The following is a 27605-nucleotide window of genomic DNA, read 5'->3' as shown; positions in this document are numbered from 1 at the left end:
TACAATGTTTGACAAAATAAACTATATTTGATTAATACCGACTGCTTTTCTGGTTTTTTTGGTTGTTTTTTTTTTTTTTAAGGCAGTAAATTCACTGACTGTATAAACATGCCAGGGCTGCTTCATCTGCCTATATCAAAATTTCAGTTACCTCATCTCCAGGGAATGTCCTTCAGTAACATTTTGACAAGCTTATTAAGGGGCTTGTTTGTGGGTTTGTTTTTTTTTCTCCCCCATTTTTACTTCTTAGCGAGGTCTCCCATGAGCAAGCCACAGGCTGGAGCAGAACAAAACCCACCATTTGTCTTCGCACGGAGGGTTTCACCATGTCCCTAATACAAAACGCAAATTCCCACACTGAGGACCAGTGAGCATCCTCCAACACAATGGTTTCACCTCATTCTCCTCCCGCTACAGATTTCATCCTCCTGACACCTCCATACCTGGCTCTTTGCTAAAGCAACAAATAACGCACCAAAAGAACTTGTGAATTTGCTGACAGCCGGCCGAGCCATCCCTAGCTGTGGGGAACAGACACCCGTTTCTGGGGCGTGTGGCTGGTGACCTGGTAAAGCTTTAGCAGCATTTGTCAATCATTAAGCTGCAGTGCTGACGGAAGGGTCAAGGAAATTCCCACCACGGCACCCAAGTGTTTGGGAGCCAAATGATCTTTCTGAGATGCTTTAGCTTAGGTGAACTAGATAGCCTGCAGGCCAGGACTCAGCCAGTGGACTTGGCTGTGGCAGGTCCCACCACTGAGCTACATGCTCCAAGGTTAGAAGGAAGTGTCTCAGCAGCACACATGGCTCTGTTTCGAGCATTTTGTGGTCTTTGTGTGGTTTCCTATACTTTAGTTTAGAGACTTATGCAACATCCCATGTCTGGTCCCCACCAGCAGCCTGCCCATCCCCCGACTCCTCATGCCTCTTCTGCCCTGGGACTGCCCCACCACCACCTTACATAGAAGCATAGAGCTGTGAAGGTCTCGCCATGGACCAGCAGCTGCTGAAAAAGCCAGGCAGGAGGCAGTGCGAGGCGGCCACCTCCTCCCCCCCGGCGCAGCAGTCCCCAGCACACCACCTCGCCAGGACCCCGGCCTGTGCCCCAACTGAGCACCCTCCGAAGCTGGGGAGCAGCTGGGAATTGCCCTCTCAGTTGGTGGCAACTCCCTTGCCATGCCCATAGCTCAGCACGCACTGGTTTTGACTCAAAAGCAAATCAAACACCTGACAGCATGGGATTACACACGTCCCCTTACGCAGACCCGCAGGAACACCCCCGCGTCCAGCTGCCACGTTTGCAGACACGGCTGGTGCTCTCCGCATCCTCCATGCAAGGGGGATTTTGTTTTGGTTGGAAGCCCCAGTGAATCCAGTCCCACACCCGTGCTGGGTTCCCGCTCAGAGTGTTTGAGGGCTTTGCTCACGGAGATGAACAAGCAATTCTGAAAAACTCCCTGAAAAACAAAACCGAGACACTCTAGGTTTCACTTCCCAAAACAGTGTAAGTCGTAAGCACCAGCTGTTTCTAGCAGCTGTTAAGTGAGTTATATTATACCATTCTAGCACTAAACTATTAGTCAATTGATTAATGAACTGGAACTTCCCATCCAACAAAAATATTTTGGTTTTAAATTATAATTTGATGCACGGTTAGCACAGAAATACATTACACATGCTAAACACATGTTTGCATCTCGTCACCATCCTCAGACACAGGGAAAGGTGCCACTTCACCACCTTTTCAAGACTGCTTGCAAACCTATCCAGAAATGTGACAGCTTTGCATGCAGCGTGATATTGCTCGCTCCTGCCCGCACACGGGATATGGACGGGTGGCAGCAGGCTCCTGGCCACCCCGCTACTGCCATCGGAGGTTAACAAGAGCTGAAAAACGGGCCAGGAAACATTAAGGTTAACTAGCAGGGGGTAAGGGCTCAACTACCTGAGGCTGGAAACCTTCCCCAAGGTCGCTGGGTCTTTAGCCGGAGCCAGCACGAGGCAACAAGCCCACGAGGCGCCGCCGGGACACGGTGCTGCCAGACGGAGGGCAGCCGCGCTGCACCTATGAGCCCGTGGCTCTGCACGGGGAGACTCAGGGATCAGTGTCAGCTGAGGACCGGCTCTGGGTTTCACTGCAGGGCTGGAAATTATCTAGAAAGGGATTTTTTCCAACGTTTTGGTTTTCTTTTTTCCCCAGAAGCACCTCTATGACATAAACCCCTCTGTTTGGCTGCTTTTCCCGCTGGCAGAAAACCAGACAGATATTTACTCTGGCCACATGCCTTGCTGGCCGGACATGGCCACAGCCAGTGCTGGAGCCACATCGCCGCACTATCATGGTGCTGTGATCACAGCCGAGATGCTCCCCTGGCACCTACTGTCAGCTCAAGCCCTGCACCTCCTCAACTCATATAAATACATTGCTGTATATATGATACATATGCTCATTACTAATATATATACTAATGTATATACTACTAATAAAGAAAAATTGAAATAATCTTGACTGTGTGTTAGCGATTAAACCTGCGAGCCTTAGGACAAGGCACGGAGCCCAGGTACACAAGCACAAGGGAGGTGAAGGTGCCCATCTGAGGGAAATGTCCCATCCCATGGCAACACAGGTCACAGTGAGCAGAGATGGTGTGGAGAAACAAACAAGGAACAATTATTCCTTATTTCTCATGACATGGGAACAAAACAATGCCCGAAACTGAAACACTGAACAAAACACTGCCAGCTTTACTTCACCTCGGTGGCGAGGGCATCTCCTGCAAAACCCCTGTTAAAACATGTGCACAAACTCACTGCAGGGTCAAATTCAACAGCTTGCTTTCAAGTTATAGTGCATTATTTTATAAACTTGGCAGGTAGCGGGCTCAAAGACTGTTTTTTTGTGATCTTTTATCATAACAAAGTCTCCAACAAGCACAGCTTTGCAAAACAGCATGTGTGTACAGTGGGAAACCGGGCTCAGCGTGCTACAGAGGTGTCTTCTGCTGACAAGCATCAGCATCGCACTGTGGGGATGCAGAGTGGGACCCGGCGGGCTTTGTGAGACACACAGCAAGGCACAGCCCGCGTTGTCTCCCTAAGAGAGAAAGAAAGCACACTTGACTCGCACTGCAGAAGAGCCAGTGCCACCATCCCATCCTGTTGCTTACCTAAGGAAGAAGCAGCACGCAGAATTATTTCCGACATGGTATTAGAGGTGAGAACATCCCCATGCTGGTACCAGGGATGCCTGGCAAGGCAAAGGCAGCACATCATCTCCGAACAAACCCAGTGTCCTACTCCCACCCCAGCACTCCAGGGGGATGAAAGGAAACGATCAGAAGAAAAGAAGCGATGAGAATTCAAGTGGCTCTAATAAAATATTCCCTTTGGTGGAGTAGAGGCTCATGGGCACAGCCAGCTGCAGCGCAAAGCAGGGATGATGAGAAGAGCTGGGCCAACGCAAGAGCAAAGCAGCAGGAAGGTGAAGAAATGTCTCTGCCAGCAACGCCGATGGCTCTGCCCTACGTCACTCCTGCGCACCGGGATCCCTCTGACCCAAGGGCTCCCCAGCAAGCAGCAGTCCCAACAGATGGAGAGGATTGTAATTTGGTTTGTGATCATGTAAAATACAAATACATGCATACAAATATGCATCACACTGGCATGGATGCAAGAAAATCAGCACTAACAGGAATACCAGTATGGCACCAGTGCTGCCCAGACATCCCCAGTGCTCACCCTGATGTGGATGGGACATGAGGGGTCTGAAACGCAGAGGAAAGCTCTCCAACCATTAACCAGAGCTAAGCCAGAGCTTAGCCCATGTCCACTCCTCTTTATCAGGAGTGGTAAATTGGGAGTTAACATCCCCAGGCAGAGGAGCGGGCTGAGCAGCCAGCTCTCCCTCTGCCATGGCTTGTGATGCACTACATGCAGTTGCAAAGCTTCAAACCAGGGTGAGCCAGATCAGCCCCACCACAGTTCCACTGTCCAAACCATCTGATTGTGTGGTTCGGATTTATCTACTTTCTCCCAAATATAAAGCTGTTTTTAAAAAAGTCTTGAGGCACACAAATAATTAAAGCATGCACATGCACTGAGTGTGTGCGTGCATGAGTACATGCACACGTTGCAGCTTAAGATACCGTGGATATAATCACTCTAGCAAAGACAGCATCTTAAACAGAAATATGTAACCATTTTGGCCAGGAACCAAACCAAACCAAACCCTCCCTGGCCCCAGCCCATCCGTTTAATCAGACTAAGCCAAGCCTTTCCGTGGTGCTCCTGAGCTGGGCACCGATGGCCTTTCCAGGCTGCCTGCTCCAGGAACAAGGCAGAGCATCACCTTGCAGAGATGGGAGGCAACTTCCAGCACGCCTTTATTTTAGAGATAGCTTAAGTAAAGTAACATGCAAAGAAACACATGAGTAAGAGTCTCATCTGCCTCGGGCTCCTGCAAATCCTTTTCTTTTCCTCCCTTGTAGCACAATGCTCTGGACGCCCGTTATTCATCCCTGTAAAGCACGTCATGTACATCCACGCTGTCTGTCCTTTGGCTGGAGCTGTGTTTGCAGATTTCCCGTGGGAAAGGAGGTGCTTTACTTCTGAAGAATAGAACCAGGGCACTGCATGGGGCACAGGGACGCCGGAGGGGACTGGCCGCCTGCACTGAAGGGCTTCACAGCACCTGGCTGGGAGAGAAGCAGCGAAATCACCTGCAACTTGCCACGATGCAAGTGTGCTTCGTGCCCACAGGAGCACATGTCCGTGGCAATTGCAGTGCACAACAACTCCTCTTCCACAGCATCTTTCCTCCTGCTGTATGTCTGACCTCCTTTCCCCACTGTCTTCACACGCCCTCTGTATTATGTGCCGGCCAGATTCCCAGGGGTGAGCCTTGAATTTGGAGGAAGTACAAAAACTGCTTGAACTACAGACAAAATCTGTATTAAGTCAACTAGGATGAGGGATCTGATATTTGCTGAGAAAATTTCTGTACCCCATGCATGTTCGAACAACTCAAGATGAAATATGGTCTTCAACTTAACAGCAATGGAGACCTCAGTCTTCAAAAACTGCGAGGAACGCAATTTGATATCAACCTTCTTATATTAAACAGATTATCTTTAAAAAGCAATATTACGTTTTTACTAGTTTATAATGAATAAATGCTTTTTGGGGATTTTTTTTGTGTGTGTGCGTGAAGATACCACATTATTTTATAAAACTGGCTCAAGTCATTTGTCCTGTCTTTGGAAATGTGCATATATTTCAGAAGAGGTTCCGAATGCCTTGCTCATTAAAAAAAGGCATGGAGAGACACTGAGCGATGCTGCCGGCAGCGCTCACAGCCGGTGGCCCAGCAGCAGCAGCACGACCAGGGCGATGGCAGCGGCAGGGCTGGGGCGGGGGTCTGCGCTCCCGGGGTTGCTGCTGGGGACCGTGGCGCCGTCTTTGCTCGGTTGATTCAGAAGCTGCTTGTTTGCAGAGGTGTCGTCCATATCCAGGTCATATGCCAGCTCTGAAAGCAGAAGGAGCGAGGTGGTTAATAACAGATGGCGTGTGCCGGCATCCCATCGCACAGCACGTCCAGCCCCAACCAGCACCAGGGTCCCCAGGGCAGCCCGTGCCGGCAGCTGGGGACGGCTGGGTCCAAGTGCGGTCGAAGGCATCACAGCAGGGGTGAATGGGCCAGAAGAGCTTAGCAAACATCTTGTCAGTCCTGCACTCAGCCCCAGTCACAGAGCACCTCCCAGTATCTTACACCAAACCTTTTTCTTGGAAAGAACAAAAAATCACAACTATAAGGTGCCCCGGTAAGATGACAAAAGAGATAAGGGAATCTGGCTTACCGGAGAGCTACTCCCAACGAAAATCAGCTGAGCTTCAGAGCAATGCAAATCGTGTCTGCTCTCCAGACACCGCAAGTATGCATGCAGGACTGAGGAAATCCAGGCGAGCACAAACAGTCCCCCCAAATCCAGAGGCAGCACAAGGCCTTGCTCACCAAATACCTCCTGGTTTGAGGACCCGAGGAGCTCTGCATTGCTGCATTACCGCAGTCTTACATAAGTGTGTGCAAAATATGCCCCTTACAGCACTTTCAACACATCCATCCCATCCCCTGTCCACCTCATCAAAGCTCTGGAGAGGGAGGAATGTGAATGGATCACGCACCCTGGGCATGCTGGTGTTGCAAGATGGGGACTTTGAGATGAAGCACATGGGAGCTCCAACCCAAGAAAATGTCCAGTATAAAAGTTTTGATAGTTCTGGCAGAAAGGCATGACATTAATGGGGGAAAACCTTGTGGCAACCCTTCACTGGCTGCAAAGGCCCTGCTGAGAAGTAAGTCACAGTTGCCCTTGTCTCTCTGGGACAGGGAGGAATAAAAAAGTCCAAATAGACAATGTGGAAATGCAAGAAACCAGCAATTCTCAGGGCCAAGAACAAAAAGCAAAAGGTGTTTTAAGGTGCCATTAGCCAGATCCACCTTGGGTGTTTCTACCTGCCAAGCATCTGGACCGAGAGGGTACACTGATGCTTGACTCAAGGATATGGGTCCCTCACTCCCCTTCTTGGGCTGCTGCCGTCTCCTCCTGGGGACCAGCTTTCTCGCCCAGATGGGAATCAGTTAAGCCTGGTCCTCTCATCCCCAGAGCCTGGCCTTTGGAAGTGGAAGAAGCTGGTGGTTTCCATCAGAAGAGACCCTGGCTCAAGCCTTTCACAAGCCCTCATGGATCACCAGCATACTGACGGGTTTGGATCATCCCACCCCACCCCTGAGAAAGAATCCAAGAGGCTGAATAAACACTCCAGCTAAAAAACGCTGCATCAATCCAACGAGCACCACTGCCAAGGCAAACAGGCAGTATTTCTTAATCAAAAATACACAAACACTGCAAAACAAAAGCATAACAATGTTAGCATGACAAGTGAGTCAGCCCAGGCTATCAAAGAGGGTCAGAGATGGCTGTACGGGAGCAGATATCCACGCGCACAAAGGGCCAGGTGCAAGCAAAACCCGCCTGGTAAACTGACTTCTCCAGGATTTTCTCACAGATACTGGGATTCCTCTTCTCTACAACTTTCCTGCTTTTCTTCTTAAAAGTACTGCTTTAAAAGGCTGCTGTCCTCCAGAGCTGCATACCTGCGGGCAGAGCGGGAAAAGGTGCCACCATGAAAGGGATGAGCCGGGAGGCCACCTCTGCCCATCCCACGCTGCTTTCCAGGCACAGAAAGAAAAAGTCCTGCTAGCACAAGGGATGCGCTGACTTCAAGGCAATTTGGGAGCAGCCTGGCTACACCACCTTATTTTCCTGAGCTCATTTCTGCAGAATAAGGGAAGGGATTTGAGTTAATAAAATCACAGCAGAATATTTTGAGGTTTGTTGTTTTACACAAGACACCTCAGCTGGTACAACATCCCATCACAGCGACGATGGCCTGCCCTGGTGTGTTTTGGAAGGTGTTTCCACATACTCCAAAGACTCCTAAAACCTAAAAGATGCTCCATGGGGTCATAGCACCATCAGGCACCTGCGTGCTTCCAGACCAGTGACCTGCAGCCGATCAGCAGAGCTTCTGGGGCAGAATATTCTCTTATTGGACATCCTAGCAAAACTAAAAAAAAAATCCATGGGAACAGAGTAACTACTCTTGCCTTTAGTTTAGAAAAGAAATTTGAAACAAGAGTGTTTCAGCAAGGTCCTTAACAGCACAAAGGGTTTTGACGTTCCCATTTAAAGTCTCAATCTGCGATGTAATTTATGAGATGCGAGTTCCTGTGCGGGTCGCAATGCAGCAGCTGAATCGTGTTGGAAACGTTCAGCCAAAGTGTACCAAAATGATCATTTCAGACATATTCTTTTACATGGGAAATTTGCAAATTCTGGGATTTCACCTGAACTTGAGTAAGGGTACTTTTTTAAATCACAGCATTTCACCCCAAATGGGAACAGCAATTCTCTCATTCATGCCCTTTGACCAAATTAGAGAGAAGGGAACAGAAATCCTCTTGGCATCAGAGATCTAAGAGCTCCTTTCCTAGCCTTGTTTAACTGCTTCAGAAGTTTAGTGCTTGGGTGTGCTGTTTGTTTTCACTGTTCCTTCCATTGTTTCTTTCTCTGGGCTTATTTGTGCCCAGCTGTATTTCTAGGCTTGATGGATTTAGCCGTATGTCTTCTATTTTCTATTAATAATGGATCTGTAACTCTTGCAAATCCCCTTCACTTTACTTCTACTGACCTTTGGTACATAGGAGGAAAGGCAAATAAAAAGTATTAGCCTCTAACAGACCAGAGACAGCTGATAACCAGGTCCAGGCAATAACAATGTTAAAAATTATTAATAATAATAATAACAACAATAATGATGATGATAATAATAATAATCCAAATTAGCAGATGATCTTACGCAGGTGCTTCCTGAGAGGGCTTTATTAGGGTTTCCAGCCTTCGTTAGGATCCTTGGATAGTCCAGGTCACCACCGCATCCCTGTACCTCCTGCTCCCACAGCCGCTGGCAGAGAAGGAGCCCTGGCACCGGGGATGGAGCAGCAGGATGGCTGGCGAGGTAACAGAAACTAACCTGCATATGCCATTTTGGTCACTTCCACCCAAAACTCTGCCTTTATGCTGCAAAATAACCTGAGAGAAGCTGTGCCTCTGCCTCCCAGCTCCCCAGCATTCTTCTGCATTAAAGGTCTCCACTGCCCCCACTGTGATCACCCACTTAATTTGCAACAGTTTCTGCTACAAAGTGGCCCTTTGGCCTGCAAAAGCTTTTTTTTGGTGGGGGGAAACTACGAAAATCTGTTTCTGTTTATAATCAGTTGGAGTCCAGAGGGTATTACCAACAATCTGCACTAATTACGTGTTCAATCTTCACTCGTTTTGGCCCCTCTTGTCCTCTGGGCTGCGGATTAGATAATCCCCTTAAAATAATAGTCAATCATTAGCTCTGCTTTTTTTTTTTCCTCATGCAAGCTGAGCGAGCGTGCCGTGCCATTTCCCGGAGTCCTTACACAGCTGGCGAAAGGTCTCCAGCCAAACACAAGCTGGTCCCTCCGGAAGCATCTTCTGTAAAAAAAGCCCCTCTAACACAAAGCTGCTGCGCTTTGCTCCCAGGACAGCAAAAGCTTCAATGGTCTTGCAGCGTGGATGACAAAACCTGTGCCAGCTCTAAACATGCGCTTTCTGCACCCGCAAAATGAAGCGGCAGCATTTTTCCATGGGTTAAGACTAGAATTAGGCATACCGACTCTGTGCAAGCTTATCAGGCAGGAATCATTAAAAAGCTCTTCTTGCAGAACCACACTAGCTTTGGAGGCAGCTACAAAAGACGGCTGAAGCGGGAGGAGATTGGTTTTGAGTTCGTCTAATTAGTCCCACGGCAGCTGGCGCAGAAGCCAGGAGGGTGAGCACTGGCATGCAGGCAGCGTTTTGGCAGGCATTCCTGTGCCAAATCCACCGCTGCCTACCAGAACACCGCTTTTCACCCCTAAAAGGGCAACACAGCAAAGAACTGATAGCAAATGCCTCTCCGGCAAATGACCTCCAAGAGGACGGTGCCCGGCTCCCGCGGGCTGGCTCGGCTGCTGCCCAGAGCCCGGAGCCAGGGAATGTCATCTCTCAGGCAGGCCTCTGGGCTGCCCGCCTGCCAAGCCTGCCCCGGCAGATGGCTCCAGCGATGGCCCTAATATAGTAACAGAGCCATAATTGATGGCCATGCATGAGAACCACTTTGTGGTGTCACTTGATAGCTCTGCTGGTCCCCCGTGCAGCAGCAATGGGTGCGAAGGGGATCCCCCTGGGGCAAAACCCTTGTGCCTAACACAGCGTGCTCACCAAATGAGGCTGCTGAGCGGGCCAAAGCACTTGCAGGGACATGGTGATGGCCCTTGTTTGCAAATGATGGAAACTCTGTGGTGCGAAGGGACTAGGGAATGGATTGTGACCATGTGTTTCCAATAAGCACAAAACACATGGAGTAGCAATGTCAGAGACAAGCAGGGCAGCTTGACAAGCTCCTGCAGCTCTCGTGGTCAGTTGTGAACATCTGCCTGTGCACGTCCTTCAGGATTCGGCTAGGAAAGCACGTGCTACCGTCATCAATGAAAATTACAGTCTCTGGGGTGCACTGCTTTATTTAATTTTTTTAGGCAGCAAGCCTCATCAGTGTGGGGCAATGGTTGCCAATAGATGCAGTAGACTCTAGCTGTCTCCAAAGCAAGACTGGATTTCTTCAAGGGAGAGGTGTTTAAGTTAAGCCCAAGCTGTTGACCTGTTGCAAGGCAAAGCATACGAGCCTGTAATCCCACAGATCAGACTGCCTGACCCTGACTCCCAAATCCCTTCATCTCTACAGCACCAACCACTTCACTCTCACAGGTGTTTGCACCTGAAATCTAGAAGAACAGTCCAATTTCATCCCAAACTCTTCCTGTTGGAACACCAAAAGCTCCGCTCACCTCAGCTTCCAGCTACCTGGCTTTCTCATGCAAACAGCTCACACTACAAACACACCTCTGCATCCACAAAGACAATGTCTAAACCCATCCATGGAGTTACAGAGCCATGACTGCACAGAGAGAGCTGGGATATCCAACCCTCTGCTTCTCCAAAACACCTTAAATTCTTCCAAACACCTAGCCAAGCACAATTTCATCTCACCAGGGAGGTTTTGCCCTCTGGCTTATTACCTCTAAAATCCTGGAGCGCCAACAGGTTTGCCAGTTGTCTTCTTGCGCAACGAGCGGCAACAGCCCAGCCATAGGTGCGGCTGCGCCAGTGCGTAATTAAAATGCTGAGCCGGGGCTGGCCGCAGTGCTTGTGTTGGCACGGTTGTGAGATCACCAGGATGGATGTGCAGCATGTGCATGGTCTTGTGCCTCTGCTTTTCCACCTCCTCCGCAGCAATTTAGGAGGTGCGGCTCTTGGCAATACAGATTTGGGAAAAAAACGGGGGAAAAAATCTGGCTCAATATCATCTCGCTGCTGTCGGCAACGTGGCCAAGGGAGCCTAGTGCAGCTCAGCAGCGAGCGGTAAAACCGACTTCCTGGGCAGAAACCCAAGGGAATTGGGTTTGGGATTGCTGATTTGCAAACCAAGACTTTTCCCCCGCTCACCTCTTCAACACATCCTGGCTGCCGGCGTGCCGCTGATGGCCCGCAGCCTGCAGCATGTGACCCTAAGACCACAGGCACCACCACAAAACCGGCACCAATTTGAGGGAGGCTCCCCCAGGATTGAAGCAATCTGGAGGGCAGCAACTAGGCTGATTTGAGGGGACCAAGCCATCCAGTATGGAGAGGTGAGGAAGCTCCAGCTTAGCCCCACACCAAGGGGTGGAACCAGGTGCTGCTTGGGTACACGAGGCAACTGGCCATAAGCTCTGCGAGACAGCTAATACACACACCCCGGCTGCCCAACCTCCAGCACTACCACAGAAGTCTCGTCTATGGATGTCCTCAAGCTTTCAGTGGGCCAAAGGGACAAAACACACCCCCAAACTTCAGATGGCACAGGCGGAGGGGCTGCACCATGACCCCAATTCAAGCAACTGCTCCTCCACCCCACCTTGGCCAGAGGCTGGTGGCAAGAAAGGGCTATCATTTATGACCCAGGCCTACGTTTACTTTGAAAAGCTACTCATTAAATTCCTCTTTACTCCTTGGTGTGCTGTAGATTTACCCCGAAGAGAATTTGGCGTCTGCAATTGCATTAATCATTTTCCCTTTGGCAGCAAGTGAAAGAGTTTCTGAACTGTACTCACAGAGCAGAGCCACAAAAACGTGTTTAGCAAAATGCGTTCATGTAATCTATTAAAAATTAACAAATCTCATTAGCATTGTTAATTGGAAGTGCTGGAGTCCTTGTACTTTGATGATGAAGCAGCACGCCCTGGTCTGATACCCAGCTGCACTGTCCAGAAAAAGAGCTGCTACCTAAAGTAACTAGGAGAGATGAACTGAAAAATAGGGAGCTGCACATGGACAGCCAAAAGCATCTACAAAGGCAAGAGTCAAGAAAGAAAAAGAGGAAATACTGGAAACAGAAGAGTATGAATGGAAGTGAAGTGATTTATGAGGCAGCAATATAGGACTAGGTCAAGCAATGTTCCTGCAGATCACCCATGTATCCCAGCCTACCCAGATGGGGAGTCACCCTCTCCCTCTTTGGTGACCTTCAAGGTCTAAACCCACAAAGCGATGCCTTCTGATCATGCTGCTGTCAACTGAGACATCTCAGACAGTCTTGATTTTGGGAGGTAACGTTCCCAGTGACAACAGAGCAAAATGAAAAGCTTCAAATTTCCTCTAATGACCAAAAACATCATCACCACACCCAACTGAAATTTTCTCCTTCATCTTTGCTCCCCCATGACCAGGACAGCCCTGTGTCCGGCGACAGCGCAGGACAGGCACCTTGCTACCTGCTGGCCTTCAACTCTCCAAGCTCGGAACACTTAGTGACATCCATGTACTAGCAAGACCCGCCAAGATGCAGTCCTAAGGGCAACAGCAATAGTCCCTGCCTTCCAGATGCCAGCTGCTAAAGGCAGCCCTCAAGGCAGAAGGATGTTTTCTCAGCGCCTGATCAGAAAACCCATGGTGGTGTTATGACACCCAGAAACATCTGACATCTTCCTTTATGACTCACCACTTGTGGAAACCAGACTTGAACAGGGCCCAGGCCGCGGAGACCAGGGTTTGTGGCATTCATGCTCCAAGTAGGCAACCAGAAACGTGCCTCTTTGATCAGAAGGGACCAGGACTGGGTGCGATGTCTACGTTTAGTCAAGAACCCCTGGACATCCATCATTCCCTTATTCTTGTAAGGAAAAGAAAAATCAAAGGTGGCTGGTATTTTGCTGGAGCACCCATGTAAAGAGAACATGTGAGCAGCGCTCCCAGCCTGGGGATCAAACTGACAGAGACTCCACCAGGCTACAACTCATGACGCCAAGGAAAATATCTGGAGTGACATTTTGGGTCATAACCCAAGAATTTGGGTTGGGCACGGACATACCTGCTCAGCCCACAGGCAGAGCTGGCAGGTAGGCTCAGGCATGGCGGTTTGCACACATCTGCTCAGCCTGCCTCTGCTCCTGCAGAAACTGCCCGAGGTTTTGTGCTTTGACACTGCCCGAGATCATTGGTGTGGATGCAAAGCAAGCTCTCCCTGACCGTGCTGGGGGAACGTTTGCAGAGCATGGGTTGAGGTGAGAGCCCTGCCAAGGGAAGGGAGCTGAGAGGCTACAGCACTGCCTGGCTTTTTAAATTGCATTAAGCTGCTAAAATAAATAAATAAACCCATGGCTCTGCATTAAAACAACATTAAAGTGACTTCAGCCTATAAAAATGGGGTAATGCAGGAAGCCCTGGGAAACATCACCATACCCAACTTCCCCACTTTATATAGAAAAAGAAGGGTTGGGTTCCTATGCTGGAACTTTTTAACAGCTTCAGGTCATGTTCTGGAAGGAGCTCCAGGAACAGCCACTGTAGTCTCACACCGGGACCTGGCTTCGCACTGCCTTCTGCATGGCTGCAGAGAAAGACCCAAATTAAACCCAGCTGCTTACGGGTGCACAAAATGTCTGACACTAAACCAGGGCTGATTCCTACTCCCTGCCTCCCTCCCAGACTGAGAGCAAACCCTAGTCCCAAAGCATTGCTGGAACCACAGCGCAAAAAGATAGAGCTGGATGGTGGCAGCCGCTCTGACGGGAAGCCTGGTGTCATCCCAGCTGAGCACCAGGACCCCGTGGCTGCGGTGCTCGGGGTGTGCGGATCCATCTCATCACGCTTGCTCTTTCCTGGGTGGCAAGGGGCTCCCCATCGTGCTTGGGGACCTGCGGCTGCAACCTCGTCAAACCAGTGTTTGCAGCTGGGACCATGGTGGAGCTCAAGGAGGCTACCTTGGCTCTCCCTACTCCCGAGGGAGGGAGCAAGGGCGGGAGGGGATCAGCCCTGGGCTCCTGCTCAGCACCTCCCCGGGTCAGCCTGTACAAGCAGCCACGGAGGGTAGCAGGGACAGGGCTGCACAGCTCACATGGGAGCATCCAAATTGCTCTGGGGACACATCTATCAGCACAGCGAGCAGGTATCAGCCGAGCAGTGAAACAAGGAGATGACAATGCAAGAGGACTCCGAGGTCCAAGTCCACGAATGCCCCCCCGTCCGCGCTATCTGTAGCACTCACAGCCCAGCCTCAGGAATGTCACAATCATAGTGGAAAATCAAAATAAAAAGGCTACATAATCCAGTTTGTAAATCTCTTGAAAAATACAAAATCCTCTCTAAAACGGATTACAGAGATTAGAGATAACAGTTTTCTGGAAATCAGGAAGTGCGTTTCAGCCTCCCGCCTCCCCCACCCTCCCAGAAAAGGGAAAAGTGATGGGCTTCTGCCCCACACCGCCCCACCGCACTCCCCCGCAGCCATCACCCCGGCCTCGGGGAGCAACAGCAGCTCCCTCCAGCCCCTGAAAACAGCACAGCTGTTTCTACCTAATGTTGCCCTAAACACTATTTTGGGGCATTATCTGCTGCATTTACCTAAGCCTATGGGCAACATGCATCAGTGGTAGGAAATCTGCCTGCATCAGGGAGAGGAGGAGATGCCTGCCAGCTTCCTGCATGCTTTTTGGTCCATCCCTTTTCCAAAGAGGCTCAGTGGGACCATGCAATATGCTGCCGCGATTTTGTGAGCTGCAGGAGCTGCACCCAGAAGAAAAACAGGCAGGCAGCAGAAAAACATCCTCTTAAATTAGGGTAGTCTTCTAAAAATCAAGATATTTCATTTGGCTATGCCAATGGTAGCACTATCAAAGGGAGAAAGGCCAAACACCAACATGCCAATTCTATAAAAATATTTAGCAGCCATGCCATTACTATTCTGATAGATTAAAAAATAGCATTTTGTTTTAATATTTTGACTCAAGTATCCACAGTCAATGGTGGGAGAACAAATTTCTGTTGGGAATTTTTATTTCATGAGAGTGTTTGTGCTTTCATCCTTATTTGGAACAAAAAAAAAGACGATTGCAATATTAACATTCCCGGCAGAGCATGCATTCAAGTTCCTGACCTGTTATTGCTCAAGGACTTCTGCAGCTGCAGATGTCTGTTTGGAGCTACAGTTAGGTCACTTTGAATGATGCTCATAGAATAAGGATCAAAACACTTACAGCTTGATCAAAAGGACGTTTTATGAACATTGCAGCCCGAGTTAAGCGCTGATGTGAATACTTATGTTCGCCCTTACATCAGCTCAACTCATAATAATAAAATATACTCAATAAAATTAACACCATTTTAAATAACACACTCAATTTTCATTTGTTTCATTATTTTTTGCCTTATGGCTTTGAAAACATATCCTCAAAACCTTTCCATTGCTCTGGGAACATGTAGCTGTGTTAGGATCTGGAAAACGACTTCTTCTCCAGAGGAATAAGGGGGGTGTTGCTGCTTTGTATTGTTGCTCCACCTGCTCTAACCTGAATTTATCCACCAAACAATGGGGTTTTTTTTCCCCACAAAAGAAGACAACACAGTCAGACTCTTTGTTTTCCCAGTAGGAATTACTAGCTGTAAATAAACAACTAAAACCTGATCTACAAGCACCAGCAGCACCAACAGTCCTTTGAAAAGAGACAACAAAAAAACAAAGCAGGGAAAAATCCAGTCTCTTCTCTGCATTTCACTTGCATGTTAGAGGCAAAATGAACTTACCAGTCCAGGACAGGGGACGTCTTATTGGCGCAATACAGCTGGTTAACTGTTCTTCAGAGATATTAATCTCAAAAGCCAGAACAGAAAGCGCATTTTCTCCCCTTTTATTTATTTATCTTTTTTTTGTGCCAACTCACCTTAGCTGAAAAGCACATTGAGATTGTAATTATGGGAAGGCCTCATCTAGTAGATTTGTAAACTCAGTTATCGGCTTGAATTACTGGAATTAGCAAGGCTAATTTAATGTCACTGTTCAAAATAGCTCACATTTGGAATTTCTTAATGGCCTGAGGAGAAGGAGTCTTTATGCATACTGCAATCTAGGCTTCATTCTTAGACTAAATTCCTTCTCATAGATTTTGTGAATGCCCTGTTTTGTAGCCAACACAAACTCTGTCCAGTAAAATAATGTAGGGACTCAGAATGAAAAGAGATTAGCTGTTCCCTGCTCCTGTTATTTTAAAGCAGAAATAACTTCGGCTTCTACTGATTCATAGACAAAGCTTGAAATGCAAAGCATGCTCAACTCCAGATTCAGCATGAAAAGGACCTTAAAATATTCCCGAGTGCAAGTAATGGACTTATTAGAGGGATGAAAAGAGGCACTTTTCACAGAATCCCAAGCTCTTTAGCCCTGTCATATCAATAATCTTGCTTAAGAATGTCATTCTATTTACATTTCTTTCCCTTCCAAATATCCTGCCTGACTCCTATGAAATACAACATTTACGCTTTTAAAGTGTTAATTTATTTCTGTTAATGCTCAGTGGCAAGTGGTGTAAAATGTCTGCAGATCACCCAAAGCGTGAGCGGGTGCAACAGTGTCAGGATGGCGAGTGACAAGGAACAATTCTGTACGACATGCAGTTTTACACCTGACAATTGATAAACGAGGAGGTAATTTTAAAGACTTGGTTAAAACCGTCTTCTTTAAATAATGACAGTTGATTGTGCTGGAACTCAACGTGTCTGCAATCTGTTCTCCTCTCTTTTATGTTTAACACCCACAAAAACAATGTTGACAGTGTGTGTGTGGGGGGGGAAGCTTTACAGATATCAGGAAGGAAATCTCCCTGGCTGCCCTTAAGCTACCAAAAATATACTCTTTTTTTACCCGGTTTGCTTAGTCTTTGCAGGGTGGATTAATCTAAAACCAACACTAAAAAACTAGTGGCGATTTTCCTTCTTTGAAGAAATTGCTGAAAAGCAAAGGTATTTCAGGAATAGATTACAAAAGCCTGTATAGAAATGCTAGGAAAGCAGATGGAGATGGCCCCTTTTAAGGAGCAAGGGGAGATTTTTTTTCCCCATGAGGCTGCATGTCCTCATGACAATTTGCACTGGTCAGGGAGTGTCATAGCAAGGACGGGATAGAAGATGTGTTGGGCTACATCTGTCCATGACCCTCCCCAAGACAGCATCAGCAGAGACCAATAATCCCCCAAACGCTGCAATACGATGAGCGGCCATCCCGGGATGGCTGCGCACAGCACATGGCACCAGCCAGTGATGATTTTCACACACCCAACCGTGTGGTTTTGCTCTGGAAAGGCAAAGCACAGCGATTGCATGCTGCCTTTCACCCAAGGGTCTCAAAGCACACTGCAGGCATTAATTACGCCCTCTGCTTTGCAGAGATTAATTAAGCACTGAAGCCTCAGGGTTCCCGAGAGCTGAGCGCAAGCCTCCATTCACTAAGGGCTAAAACTGAGCCAAGGTTGCAACAAGGCTTCACAAGCACTGATGGGCAAGCTGGGAAAAGCACCTCTGAGCACCCTAAGACACTCTGCAGCAGCAGCCTCCTCCTCCTGGGATGCTCTTAATTCCTCCAGACATGTTCCAGCAAGTCCTCCTGTGAAGGTTTTGCTCTGAAAACACTCTTCGTGGCAAGGCACAGAAACCAGAGAGACACCAGGGAGGGCGAGGAGCAGTCCCGTCCCACAGCCATCTTTCAGTGCTCCCACTCAGCCCTTATTTGTAAGGATACCCCAGCAGGTCTCGGACGCTAGCGGGTCCTTTTTCATAATGATGAACCCCACTGAGTCATCCCATGTCTGTCCACCAAGAAGCATCAGAAGCTCCTCAAATCAATCTTGTTGCTTCCTCATGAGCTGCTGGGCTGCTGTATCACCCCTCCCAGGTGCGACAGGCTGCAGAAGACCACCAGGCTGCCTTTTTCTGCCCATCCTCCCAACCCATCCAGCTGTGAGAGACTTCCCCAGCAGCTCCACCAGCAGAGCCATGGGAAGGCACCTTGACATGCAGAGGTGCGCAGAGGTGCTCCAGAAACCACCCTCGCTGCAGCTTTTGCAGAGCTGCCATCCTTCGCTGGGTCGAACCCGCACGCATCGCATGGGACTTGTGCAGCCTCGGTCACTCCGGAGGCCTCCCGTGATGCTCTAGCAAAGCTGCAGGGAGAGGCAGGGGATGAAGCCGTGATGCTGTGGTCACTTGACTGGATGCCTTTGTGTCTTCTCAGAAGTTGGTCAAGCCAATTGCCCAGGGCACAGGTGCCAAGGATTTAGACGAGCAGCCTGCTAACCCCCAAACATCCACTGTTGCTGTTTCTTTAGCAACAAATGCCTGGATGAAAGAGGTAACAAGTGCATTAAAAAAATGATACCTGCGTAGCAGAAAGCTGGAAGGCAAAGGGGGGTTGCCAGCCCCTGCAGCTAACAAAAAATGCTGGCTGTGCTGCAGCTGCAGCCTGGGAAACCCATTAAGACCACATGGGGTGTCAAATTGTATGTAACATGAGTGCTGGGCTTGCAGGCACTGTGTGACAGCAGCCCCGTAATGGAGCAGGGTGAAAAGTGGGACCAAAGAGACCAGAGACGACAAGAGTTTCTCAGCACACGCCTGCATTTGCCTCCCAAATACTGGGAGGAGCAGGTGGATGGGCACAGCCCCCTGAGGAAATGCCGCGATACCATGGTTTGCAAGGCTCTGGAAAGCCTGAGCTGCAGGTCAAGGCAGAGGCAGAGAAAATATCTCCCACCCCAGCTGTGGGATGCAAAGGGGAAGATGCGCAGGGAGGGATCCCCCAGAGCAGGCTTGCCACAGGGGCTGTGTTTGCTTTGCTTTAGGGTTAGTGCAGTCCTGCAGCCAGCTGGCCCCCCCATTGTAGGTTTCAATGGGACAGAAGTGATTTAGAAACCCCCAGGTAATCCCACACAGTGGTCCCAGTTACCCCGTGTCCCACATAACAGGAGCTGGTTAAGTATTTTTACAGACAGATTTCTGCTCCTTAATGTATGCAACTGGTCAGGGTAGTCTTACTGCTATTAGCAACTGAAATCGCTCTCAGGCCTCTTGCTTCCCAACCCAGCACAGCAGTTCTTTTCATTCAGTGTGTAGAAATACCTCCTTGCCATGTCCTTATTTTTGTATTTTATCTTTTTGTTGGTACACAGAACAATTTTTCTTTTTTCCACATTTTCTAATGAGTTCTGGTGGTGGGAAGTTGTTTGTAAATCACACAAGTATTTGTTTTACTGGAAACATCTGCTTTAACACATTTGTCTTGAAAAAGCGCCTTTTTTTTTTTTTTTTAAACAAAGGTATTAAGCTGCAATGTAAATTGGGCACATCTGTTTATGAGTCACTGCAATAGCGCTGCCTCCAATGCACCAGATCACACGGATCTCCAGGGGCCTGATCCAGCAGAAATTGGAAACTTACAGCTTGCTCTGCTCCCTTTTCCGGCACTGCTTTTCCAAGACTATTGCTGCCTGATTTAATAAATTGGGCCACTAAATAAGAAAGACCTATTTAGCATCTGCTAACAGCATTAAGTGCCTGGCCCAGCAGACACTTAAGTATCAGCAAGATACTTAAGCCAGTGCCCCACTCCATGTGCACCCGAGGACCAACTTGACTGGAATTATTTGTGCGAGGGGGACACTGGTAGCTGGGGACTCCAGGCTGCACCAGACCTACCTCCACCCACAGCGCCGTACCCTTCTGCTGCCTTCAGCCATTCAGTGCTGCCATTGAAAACATTCAGAGAAACAAAATAGAAGGATAACATCAGCTGAACCTCCAGGATCAAAACCTGTCCCACCAGTTGGTATTCGTTCACTGGAAATACAAGGGTTGGCAGATCTTGGGCAGTGGTCTGGGGCCCAGAAGAAAGCATTCAGCTTCATTTTCTGGAGTGGTGAGAGAGCATCCCCCCCATGTTTCTGGGTTAAATAAAGCAAATGGGGGATGGGAAGGAGGTATCAAAAAGGGCCAGGGGATACCTGGAGAGGGCAGAGTCAGGACCTCCATCCCCACAAGAGCTGCAAGACCCAAATTGCCCTGGACATACGCACATGACCTGACAAGGGCAAAGCTTTCTGACTGCCACCAAAGCTCACAGCGGGGCAGGAACATCCCACCGGAGCCCAGGAGGGGAACGTGGCACGTGCAAAGCCTTCGCTCCCTGCACCCGCTGTAGCGGCTCCCCCGGCACAGCCTGCTCATCCAGGACAAATGCCTCCCCCGAAAGCACCAGAGTACCGCTGGGACCCGCCCCCACCTGATATCTCCACTGTCCCCGCATTAGGAAAAACTGCTCCATTGGCAAACACCGACCACGCAGCAGCTGCGGGGAGGTGGCCGTGCACGGCTGCGTGTCGGCTGCACGATGCTGGGCACACTTTACAGAAGCGTAGGATGGTTTGGGTTGGAAGGGACCTTCAAGATCATTTAGCTCCAGGCCCCTGCCATGGGCAGGGACACCTTCCACTAGACCAGGTTGCTCAAAGCACCGTCCAACCTGGCCTTGAACACTTCCAGGGATGGGGCATCCACAACTGCCCTGGGCAGCCCGTTCCAGGGCCTCAACACCCTCACAGTAAAAAATTTCTTCCTAGTATCTAATCTAAATCTACCCTCTTTCAGTTTAAAACCATTACCCCTTATCCTATCACTGTGCTCCCCGATAAAGAGCACCTCCCCATCTTTCCTATAATCCCCCTTTAAGTACTGAAAGGCCACAATAAGATCTCTGTGGAGCCTTCCCTTCTCCAGGCTGAACAACCCCAACCCTCTCAGCTTGTCCTCATACAGGAGGTGCTCCAGCCCCCGATCATCTTCATGGTTTCTGGACCTTGAGCCTTGCAAAGGCAGAAATAAAGTTACAAGCACCAGGAAGGGAAATCAAAGGCGACAGCACATCAGATGCTCCCTGCCAACGGCCGCCGGAGCACAAGCGGGGAAGTTTGCCCTTAAAGGCACGGGAAGAGAACCTCTCAGGTGTAAGTGCATTCCTTCACGTTCTCTGCGCTTGCCTTAGCAGATGATTTATGTGGACAAGGGAAGAGGAAGAGATATAGCAGGCTACGTTTTGCGATGACTTTGGGGAGCACACAACTTGCTTTTTTTATTTACTTTTTACTGGAATGATCTACACAGAACCAGAACAGGACAAGTGAACGTACTGAAGCTGCAGAGCAGCCGGTGGAGAGTTATCAGGGAGGCAGAGGATATTACGCAGACTCTGATAATAACCACCAGCTCCCACCTGCCAACTGCAGCCTGCCTAACACAAAAAAAGTCCCAAAACAGGCTGCAGCAGATGTCTGCCTCCCCATGCAGGAAGCGTCTCCAGTATCCATGGGACACAAGCAACTCCAAAATAGCTTTGAGTCCAAAATCTTACAGAGGCTCAAGATACTGAATTAAAATGGGGGGGGGTGGGGTGGGGGGGAAGGAAAAGGATGCGTATCACATTGCACTTGTAATTTACATTTTAGAAATCCTGCCGGGACTCCTGCGCCGGACTGAGACAGAGACAGATGCCCTGGCAGTCTGTCCAGCTGCCAAACTCAACGCAGCCAGCGAGGCCCCACAGCAGCCAGCAGTACCTGCCACCACAATACATATGTCCCTGCACATCACAGCATACAACCACCAAGGGAGCAGCCAGCCAAGGGATGCAGCAGCATCCTGGGCATGCAGCAGTGCATGGGGTCCTTCAGCATCCAGCAAAGAGTCAGCCCCAAGACAGCGCTTTAGGCACCAGCTCCCGGCTGCTTGGAGATGGGATATGCAGACGGGCCCTTGGAGAAAGAAAGGTGTGGGAAAGGAGAGGTGCTGCTGGCAGGCAACATCCTCGGGCTGGGCTTGCATTCAAGACCCGTGCTGGGCACAGACCCAGCCTCCCATGGGAGGGAAGGGCAGAGCATCGTCTCAGGTTCCGTGGGAAGCAAAGAGCGAAGGAAGAGCAGGAACAGACAGCAAGATGTTGTCGAGAGCCCCAAATACCATTGAAGACATTTTCTGAAACAACAGAAGCTGGTCAAAACGCCAGATTTCCATTCCCACAGAAAACAGGGAATGTGCTACTGCTCTAAAGCAGAACAAAGGCAAAATGCAGCCAAATTTTCTGTTGTTTTTTAAAAAAAATCAAAGGGGGGGAAGTTGACATACTACTCCAACAAAGTCCAATCAATTCATTTGGATTTCATTTTTTTCTGTGGTATAATTAAAAACGTAATCTCAAGCAGACTTTTAGACAAGAAGCTGCTCTGGAGAGAAAGCTGACTGCATTTTCTTGCAGTACAGGCAAGCAGGCTGTTGCTGCATTTCCCCACTGCAGGAGCAGAGAAAGATGTTTCAATTTATTTCCCAAACAAAATATCCCACCCAAAACCCCAGCATGCTTCACTGCATTACGGTTTCAGCAGAGAGGCATTTTCCAACACCAAGTCTTCCCATCAGAAAGTTTCTGACCTGCCATAAAAACAACATGAGGGGAGGTTAAATTTTGAGGTCAAGCCACTTTTGCCCCAGGTGAGATGCACCACAGACTCAGAAAAGCTGGCAAGGCTGGCAAACTTCAGAAGCACTCGGCTACCTGAAATTTGGTGATATTGAAGAAAGCCATCCGGGCTCTCCTTAGAGCCACAAAAGCCCTGGAAACCCTTGGGGCCAGGGAAAGATGGCGAAGGCAGAGCGCAGCCCACTGGCAGCCACCGTGCAGGAAGGAGGACACCTCTCCTCCAGTTCACAGCTCATCCATCCCAGCCGTGCGAGGGGTCGGGGATCTGCTGGAGGTCCACCTGGGAATCAGGGGAGCCAGCGCTTGGATGGACACACCTGGTTCAGTTCATGTTACTGCTGGTGTCAGCCCCAGCAGATGTGCACGCACAGGTCACGGCTAATGCACAACAGTCGAAGAGAGCTTCGTCCTGACGGATGATGAATCTTCCATTTCTGGAGCACACAGAGCAGTGTTGACTCAGTAACTGATCGTGTCCTGGTAATACGCTGACTGATGAGTGATTTGCAGCCCGTACCCAAACACACACTATTTTCACTTGCAAAGCAAGGGGCGGGGAGAAGAGGGAAAGAAATGTAGATTAAAAACAATGCGTCCTGAGAGATTTCTTTGGAGGAGCATCCCTTTCCCTCTTTTCGATATCTTTTTGGCAAGGACTAAAAAGACAGGCTGCTTTCTGGGCAGGTCTGTGTTTCCTTCTGCTGGAGACCATCAGCCACCAGCACCAGGCTCCAGGATCAGGCCCACACATGAGTCCAGCATGGTCTCTCCATTGATTTCATTTTGAGAGCCCCATCTCAGGCAACGTCTTTTCCTCCACTATAACCCATGACTTTTCAGGGAGCATCCTCCAGATATTTAACTCACAGCTTCATTTAGTCAGGCTTGATTAGTTCATAGATACATACATTTATATTTATGGAAAGATTTAAAAGCTAATTTTCAAGAATCCAATGTTCCCACCTGCAGCAAGTAAGAACCTGTTGGATCCCAGGTAAGGACATGGCTGCCGTGTAGGCTCTCACTCAACCACATCTAAGTAAACACCAGCTCCCCATAGCCTTCAGTTACTGCCATTATGCGACGCTGCAGCTCGCACTGCTAGGTCATCATGACAATATCCTATGCAAAAACAAACACATTTGTTCAAATTTGAAGAGGGGAACTAAGAGGTCAGGATTTTTAAGGCAGTCTGGAGAATTTCAGCATTTCCCATCTTCTTCCCTTTTGGGCTCAAGAGTGCTCTGAAAATTGTACCCAAAAGTTTTCCAATAAGTGGTGGCTTCCAGGGTCCACCTGAAACATCATCTGTTCTCTTGGACATCTCCCTCAGGGCAAGATGATTGACAGCAATGCAGCAGCCACTTCCGAGAGCCCAGAACCCTCTCCTAGACCCTCTCAATGAGACAGGGCCACCTGGCCCAACGTTAATTGTCTTTCCAGTTATTCACATAGTTGTATTTCCTTTGGGGACACTGCACTTTCCAGGCAGACGCATGTCAAGCTCATCCCAAGCCAAGCTGCCTTTAATAGACCTTGATGGACCTTAGTTCTGTGAATTTGTCTTCTTGTGACTTTGACTCTGTGTAACCTCTGGGTGTCCCCACTGCGTGATGTTCCTCCTCTTCAATCCTTGCCATTGCCTGTAGCCAAATCCCCAGCATCACGGCAGTGTGCACCAGAGGATCCGCCTTGCTGACCCCAGTCTTGCATTCAGCTGGTGGCTGCAGTTCGAGCACCATCGAGCAGTAGCTCAGCTATAGTGCTGTCCCATGTCCGCTCCCCTTCGGTGGTGCCCAGGTGGTCAAAGACACCTGACGTATAAGCAGATATGATAAACTGCAGCACGATCCCGAGGACCATGAGCTAATATGGGCACTCCGCACCTACCCATCTCCACTCTCCATCAAGGCTAAAGACAACGCAGTGAGGTACACTGGTCCAGCAATCCACAAGGAAAGAATCTCAGCTGAACCAGACTGTCCTGGACCTCAGAGGAGTAGAAATGCTACCAGGAGAGAAGGCAACCCTTCTTCATTCAGGGTGCATCTCCCATTTTCTAAGACCAGGAGCCATGGCAGCCACGGGGCAAGAGAGGAATGGTCCAGCCCCATGCCCACAGGACATCTCCAGGATGTTTTGCAGCCAAGTGCCAGCACACCAGCATGAGCACTGGGCACACACATCAGCCAGCACGGCTGCGACTTGCTCCGGGGCCGGAGCCCTCTCCTGCAACACCGAGCAGGGCTGCGCCCAACAGCCTCATTTATTAGATCCCCATAATCACTCTTATCAGCTTACCTGCAGTAAAGCATTAGTAAAAGCCAATCCACTCATGAAAGGGGCACACTCTCCTATGTGAAAAGTCAATCAACACATTATATTGTTATTAGGCTTGCAGACAAACCTCTCTTTGTATGGGGAACTGCACAGATACGATGCCCTGACAATCAGCGTAAGGTTATCTCGTCGGTCTACTAGCAAGTAGCACCTGGTCTGCTTCTGTCTGAAATATTCCTTTATTGTTGTCCCTTAAAAAGAAATCTAGTTACACTATTTTGTCTCTCTGCAACAAAAAATGGCACAAAAAGAAAAGCAAGTTTGTATCCGAGTCAGGAATTGTGTTTCCCAGCTTTGGAAGAAATTCATGTGTTTTCAGCCACAGGAAAAGAGATTCATCATCATTTAAAGATAAATATGACTATCGCTTTTGCAACTGGGCAGATTTTTGCATACTTGAAATTGTTTTGATGTGTTCAGTCATGTAAAATGCTGCACTCAGAAACAATTTAAAGATACATTAGCTCCCAAATTACACTGTTGAAAAGTATCTCCTTAAACACTCTGGCATAATACAAGCTGTTTTTCAAATCTGCAACCCAAATAGAGGGTAAACCTTTTGCCAGCAGACTCGCATTATGAACATCCGGGATTGATAAGCGATCATTGATTCACAAAGACTTTTGTGCATTTGTACAGTGTAAGAGCAGAAGCATCATCTCATCTGACCTCCAGTGTGTCTCCAACCCTTCAACCTCACCCAGTCACCTTATACCAAGAACCAGCCTCATCTGTGCTGATCTGGGCTTCCCAAATAAAGATTTAGGCCAATGTCTGCTTACTTTGGGAGTGTCATGCATGTGATTTAGGGATATGAAGGATTCACATGATGTCCACTGATCCTGCTTTAAAAAAACTGGCACGTCATTCTTTGCTTTGGGTCAGAATGGACCAAGGCAGTGGAAGTCAGTTCCTAAAAATACCAGATACAAATTGTTCAGATGGACTTGGATCTGCAACCTGTAAGCACAGCACTGAAAAAGTTAAAATTTAAAAAATAATTTAAAAACATGAAACCAGCAAAACAGGACTATGGGATTAATATGTCCAGTAGATTTACTTGCTGATTTCACAGATGGTTTTGCAAATATGTAGCTTTTCTCGAAGTGCAAACTTACTCTGAATGATTAATTTCTAGTTCTTCAGTTGTGGACTTACTGTTTCTTTGGAGGAAATCACAGCACAAAAGTTACAAGAACCCTTCAGAATATATACATTATGTACAATGTGAGGCCTGGAAGAGTCACAGCAGCACAAACAGCCAGCTGAAGGGTGCTATAAACAAGCCCATCTCTGAAAGCCACCAATAATTTTCCCAGTCTATCAATTTTTAAAAAAATCATTTTTACTGACGTCAAAAGTGAATTAATGAACTTCCCACTCAATTAGAGCTTCATCCAACTACTACATGTGACTCCATCTTCATCTTCTAGCTTGTATTTGGACAGTGACAAAGAATTCTTGACTTTCAACCAAATCTTCATTAAAAGGAGACATTTCAACAAATACAAACACTTGAAGTAGAAAAGCAATAATCAAGCTATTGCGCTCTTTTAGTTGGTATGATTCCAGCTCTTCCATCAGGATAATCTAGCTGACATTTAGCCTTGTCATTTTTTTAGCCCTGGGACAGTATGAATGCCTTGTAAAACAGCATATTCCTGATATCCTTGCTTCAGTCAGGCATTCAACAGCACCCTCTTTGGGGAAAAAAAAAAAAAAAAAAAAAAAAAGAAAAAGTTGCTGCTACAAAAATTATGGTTAAAAGTCCTAAAGCTCTTTGGAGAACAGAGAAAACCAACAGAAGGATGCTGCGTCAAACCGACACAGCTCACCCTGCCACAAGCCAAGGACAGGGCACCTCTGCTGAAGGCTGAGCAGAGACACGTACAATAAATATTGATATTGTACGCATGATATTTTTCAATAGGACAATCCAAGCCTGCAGGCTGAACAGCAGGAAGGCACAACAGCCACGTGGCCCCGCGCTGTCAGCAAAATCCACACAGATGGGGACATTTTCCACCTGCGGAAGGAGTATTTTAGAAGTCAGGTATTTGAAAACATCTTGCTCAGCAGACAGATGAACACCCCAAGACCCAGCACGAAACGGAGCAGAGCGGTATCAGCAGATACTACCTGCCCAGATACGGGCACCCTGAAGGCATTTGCAGGGAAGCAATCACCATGATGAAGGATGGGAAGACATGATCTTGTAAATATTTAACTATTGTTGGTCTGTCTCCCAGCACAAGCTTGGGGTGAGCCCTGGAAGATGTCTGAGCACCCGCAGGTTGGGAGCATCCCCTTTTCCAGCATGAACACCCACTTCTAAGGAAGCTTTCCCACAGTAATGGGCTGTAGAAGCCAGGAGGGCTGCACCCAAAGCCACCCTGCCCGGTGTCCTGTGCTGCTACGCACAGTCACTGCCTCAGCAGGGAATCCCACCAGTACGAATTCGCTCCCCGAAATGAACAGCCTTTTACACCCTATGAAGATGCAATTCATATGTCATTGTAGCAGTGTAGCAGCAGCATCTGCTGTTCCCTGCCACAGCAGGTGTGTGGAAGGAGCTCAGAAAACAGTGGGGTCCCACTCCATGCCCACACAGGGCATGGCCACATGAACACGGCAGCCCCTTCTCTCTGGGAAGGTGGCTGCCCGAGACATCACCCACTCCGCAAGGTGCCTATATTCCTCTTTGGAAGCAAACACACCTTTATAACATGAAGTTACAGCAACAAATGGCTT

At 48.5% G+C, this 27605-nt stretch overlaps 1 protein-coding gene across 2 annotated transcripts in view; it reads right to left on the bottom strand.

Annotated features, from left to right (window-relative positions):
* Positions 1–4357: 4357 nt before the first annotated feature.
* The window catches only part of GPC3 (glypican 3), a 154342-nt gene continuing 131094 nt past the window's right edge, over positions 4358–27605 (bottom strand). Inside the window, exon 8 of one of the 2 annotated variants that reach the window (XM_064462966.1) lies at positions 4358–5523. In XM_064462966.1, coding sequence (XP_064319036.1) covers positions 5348–5523 — 176 coding nt within the window. In that variant the 3' untranslated portion in view covers positions 4358–5347. The remainder of the gene's footprint in view (positions 5524–27605) is intronic. The other variant, XM_064462967.1, reaches the window with a different exon arrangement.

This window comes from Phalacrocorax carbo, chromosome 11 (genome assembly GCF_963921805.1).
Source record: "Phalacrocorax carbo chromosome 11, bPhaCar2.1, whole genome shotgun sequence".
Classification (NCBI taxonomy): Eukaryota; Metazoa; Chordata; class Aves; order Suliformes; family Phalacrocoracidae; genus Phalacrocorax; species Phalacrocorax carbo.
Note: the sequence above shows the minus strand (reverse complement) of the source record. Positions and strands in the feature narration are given on the sequence as shown.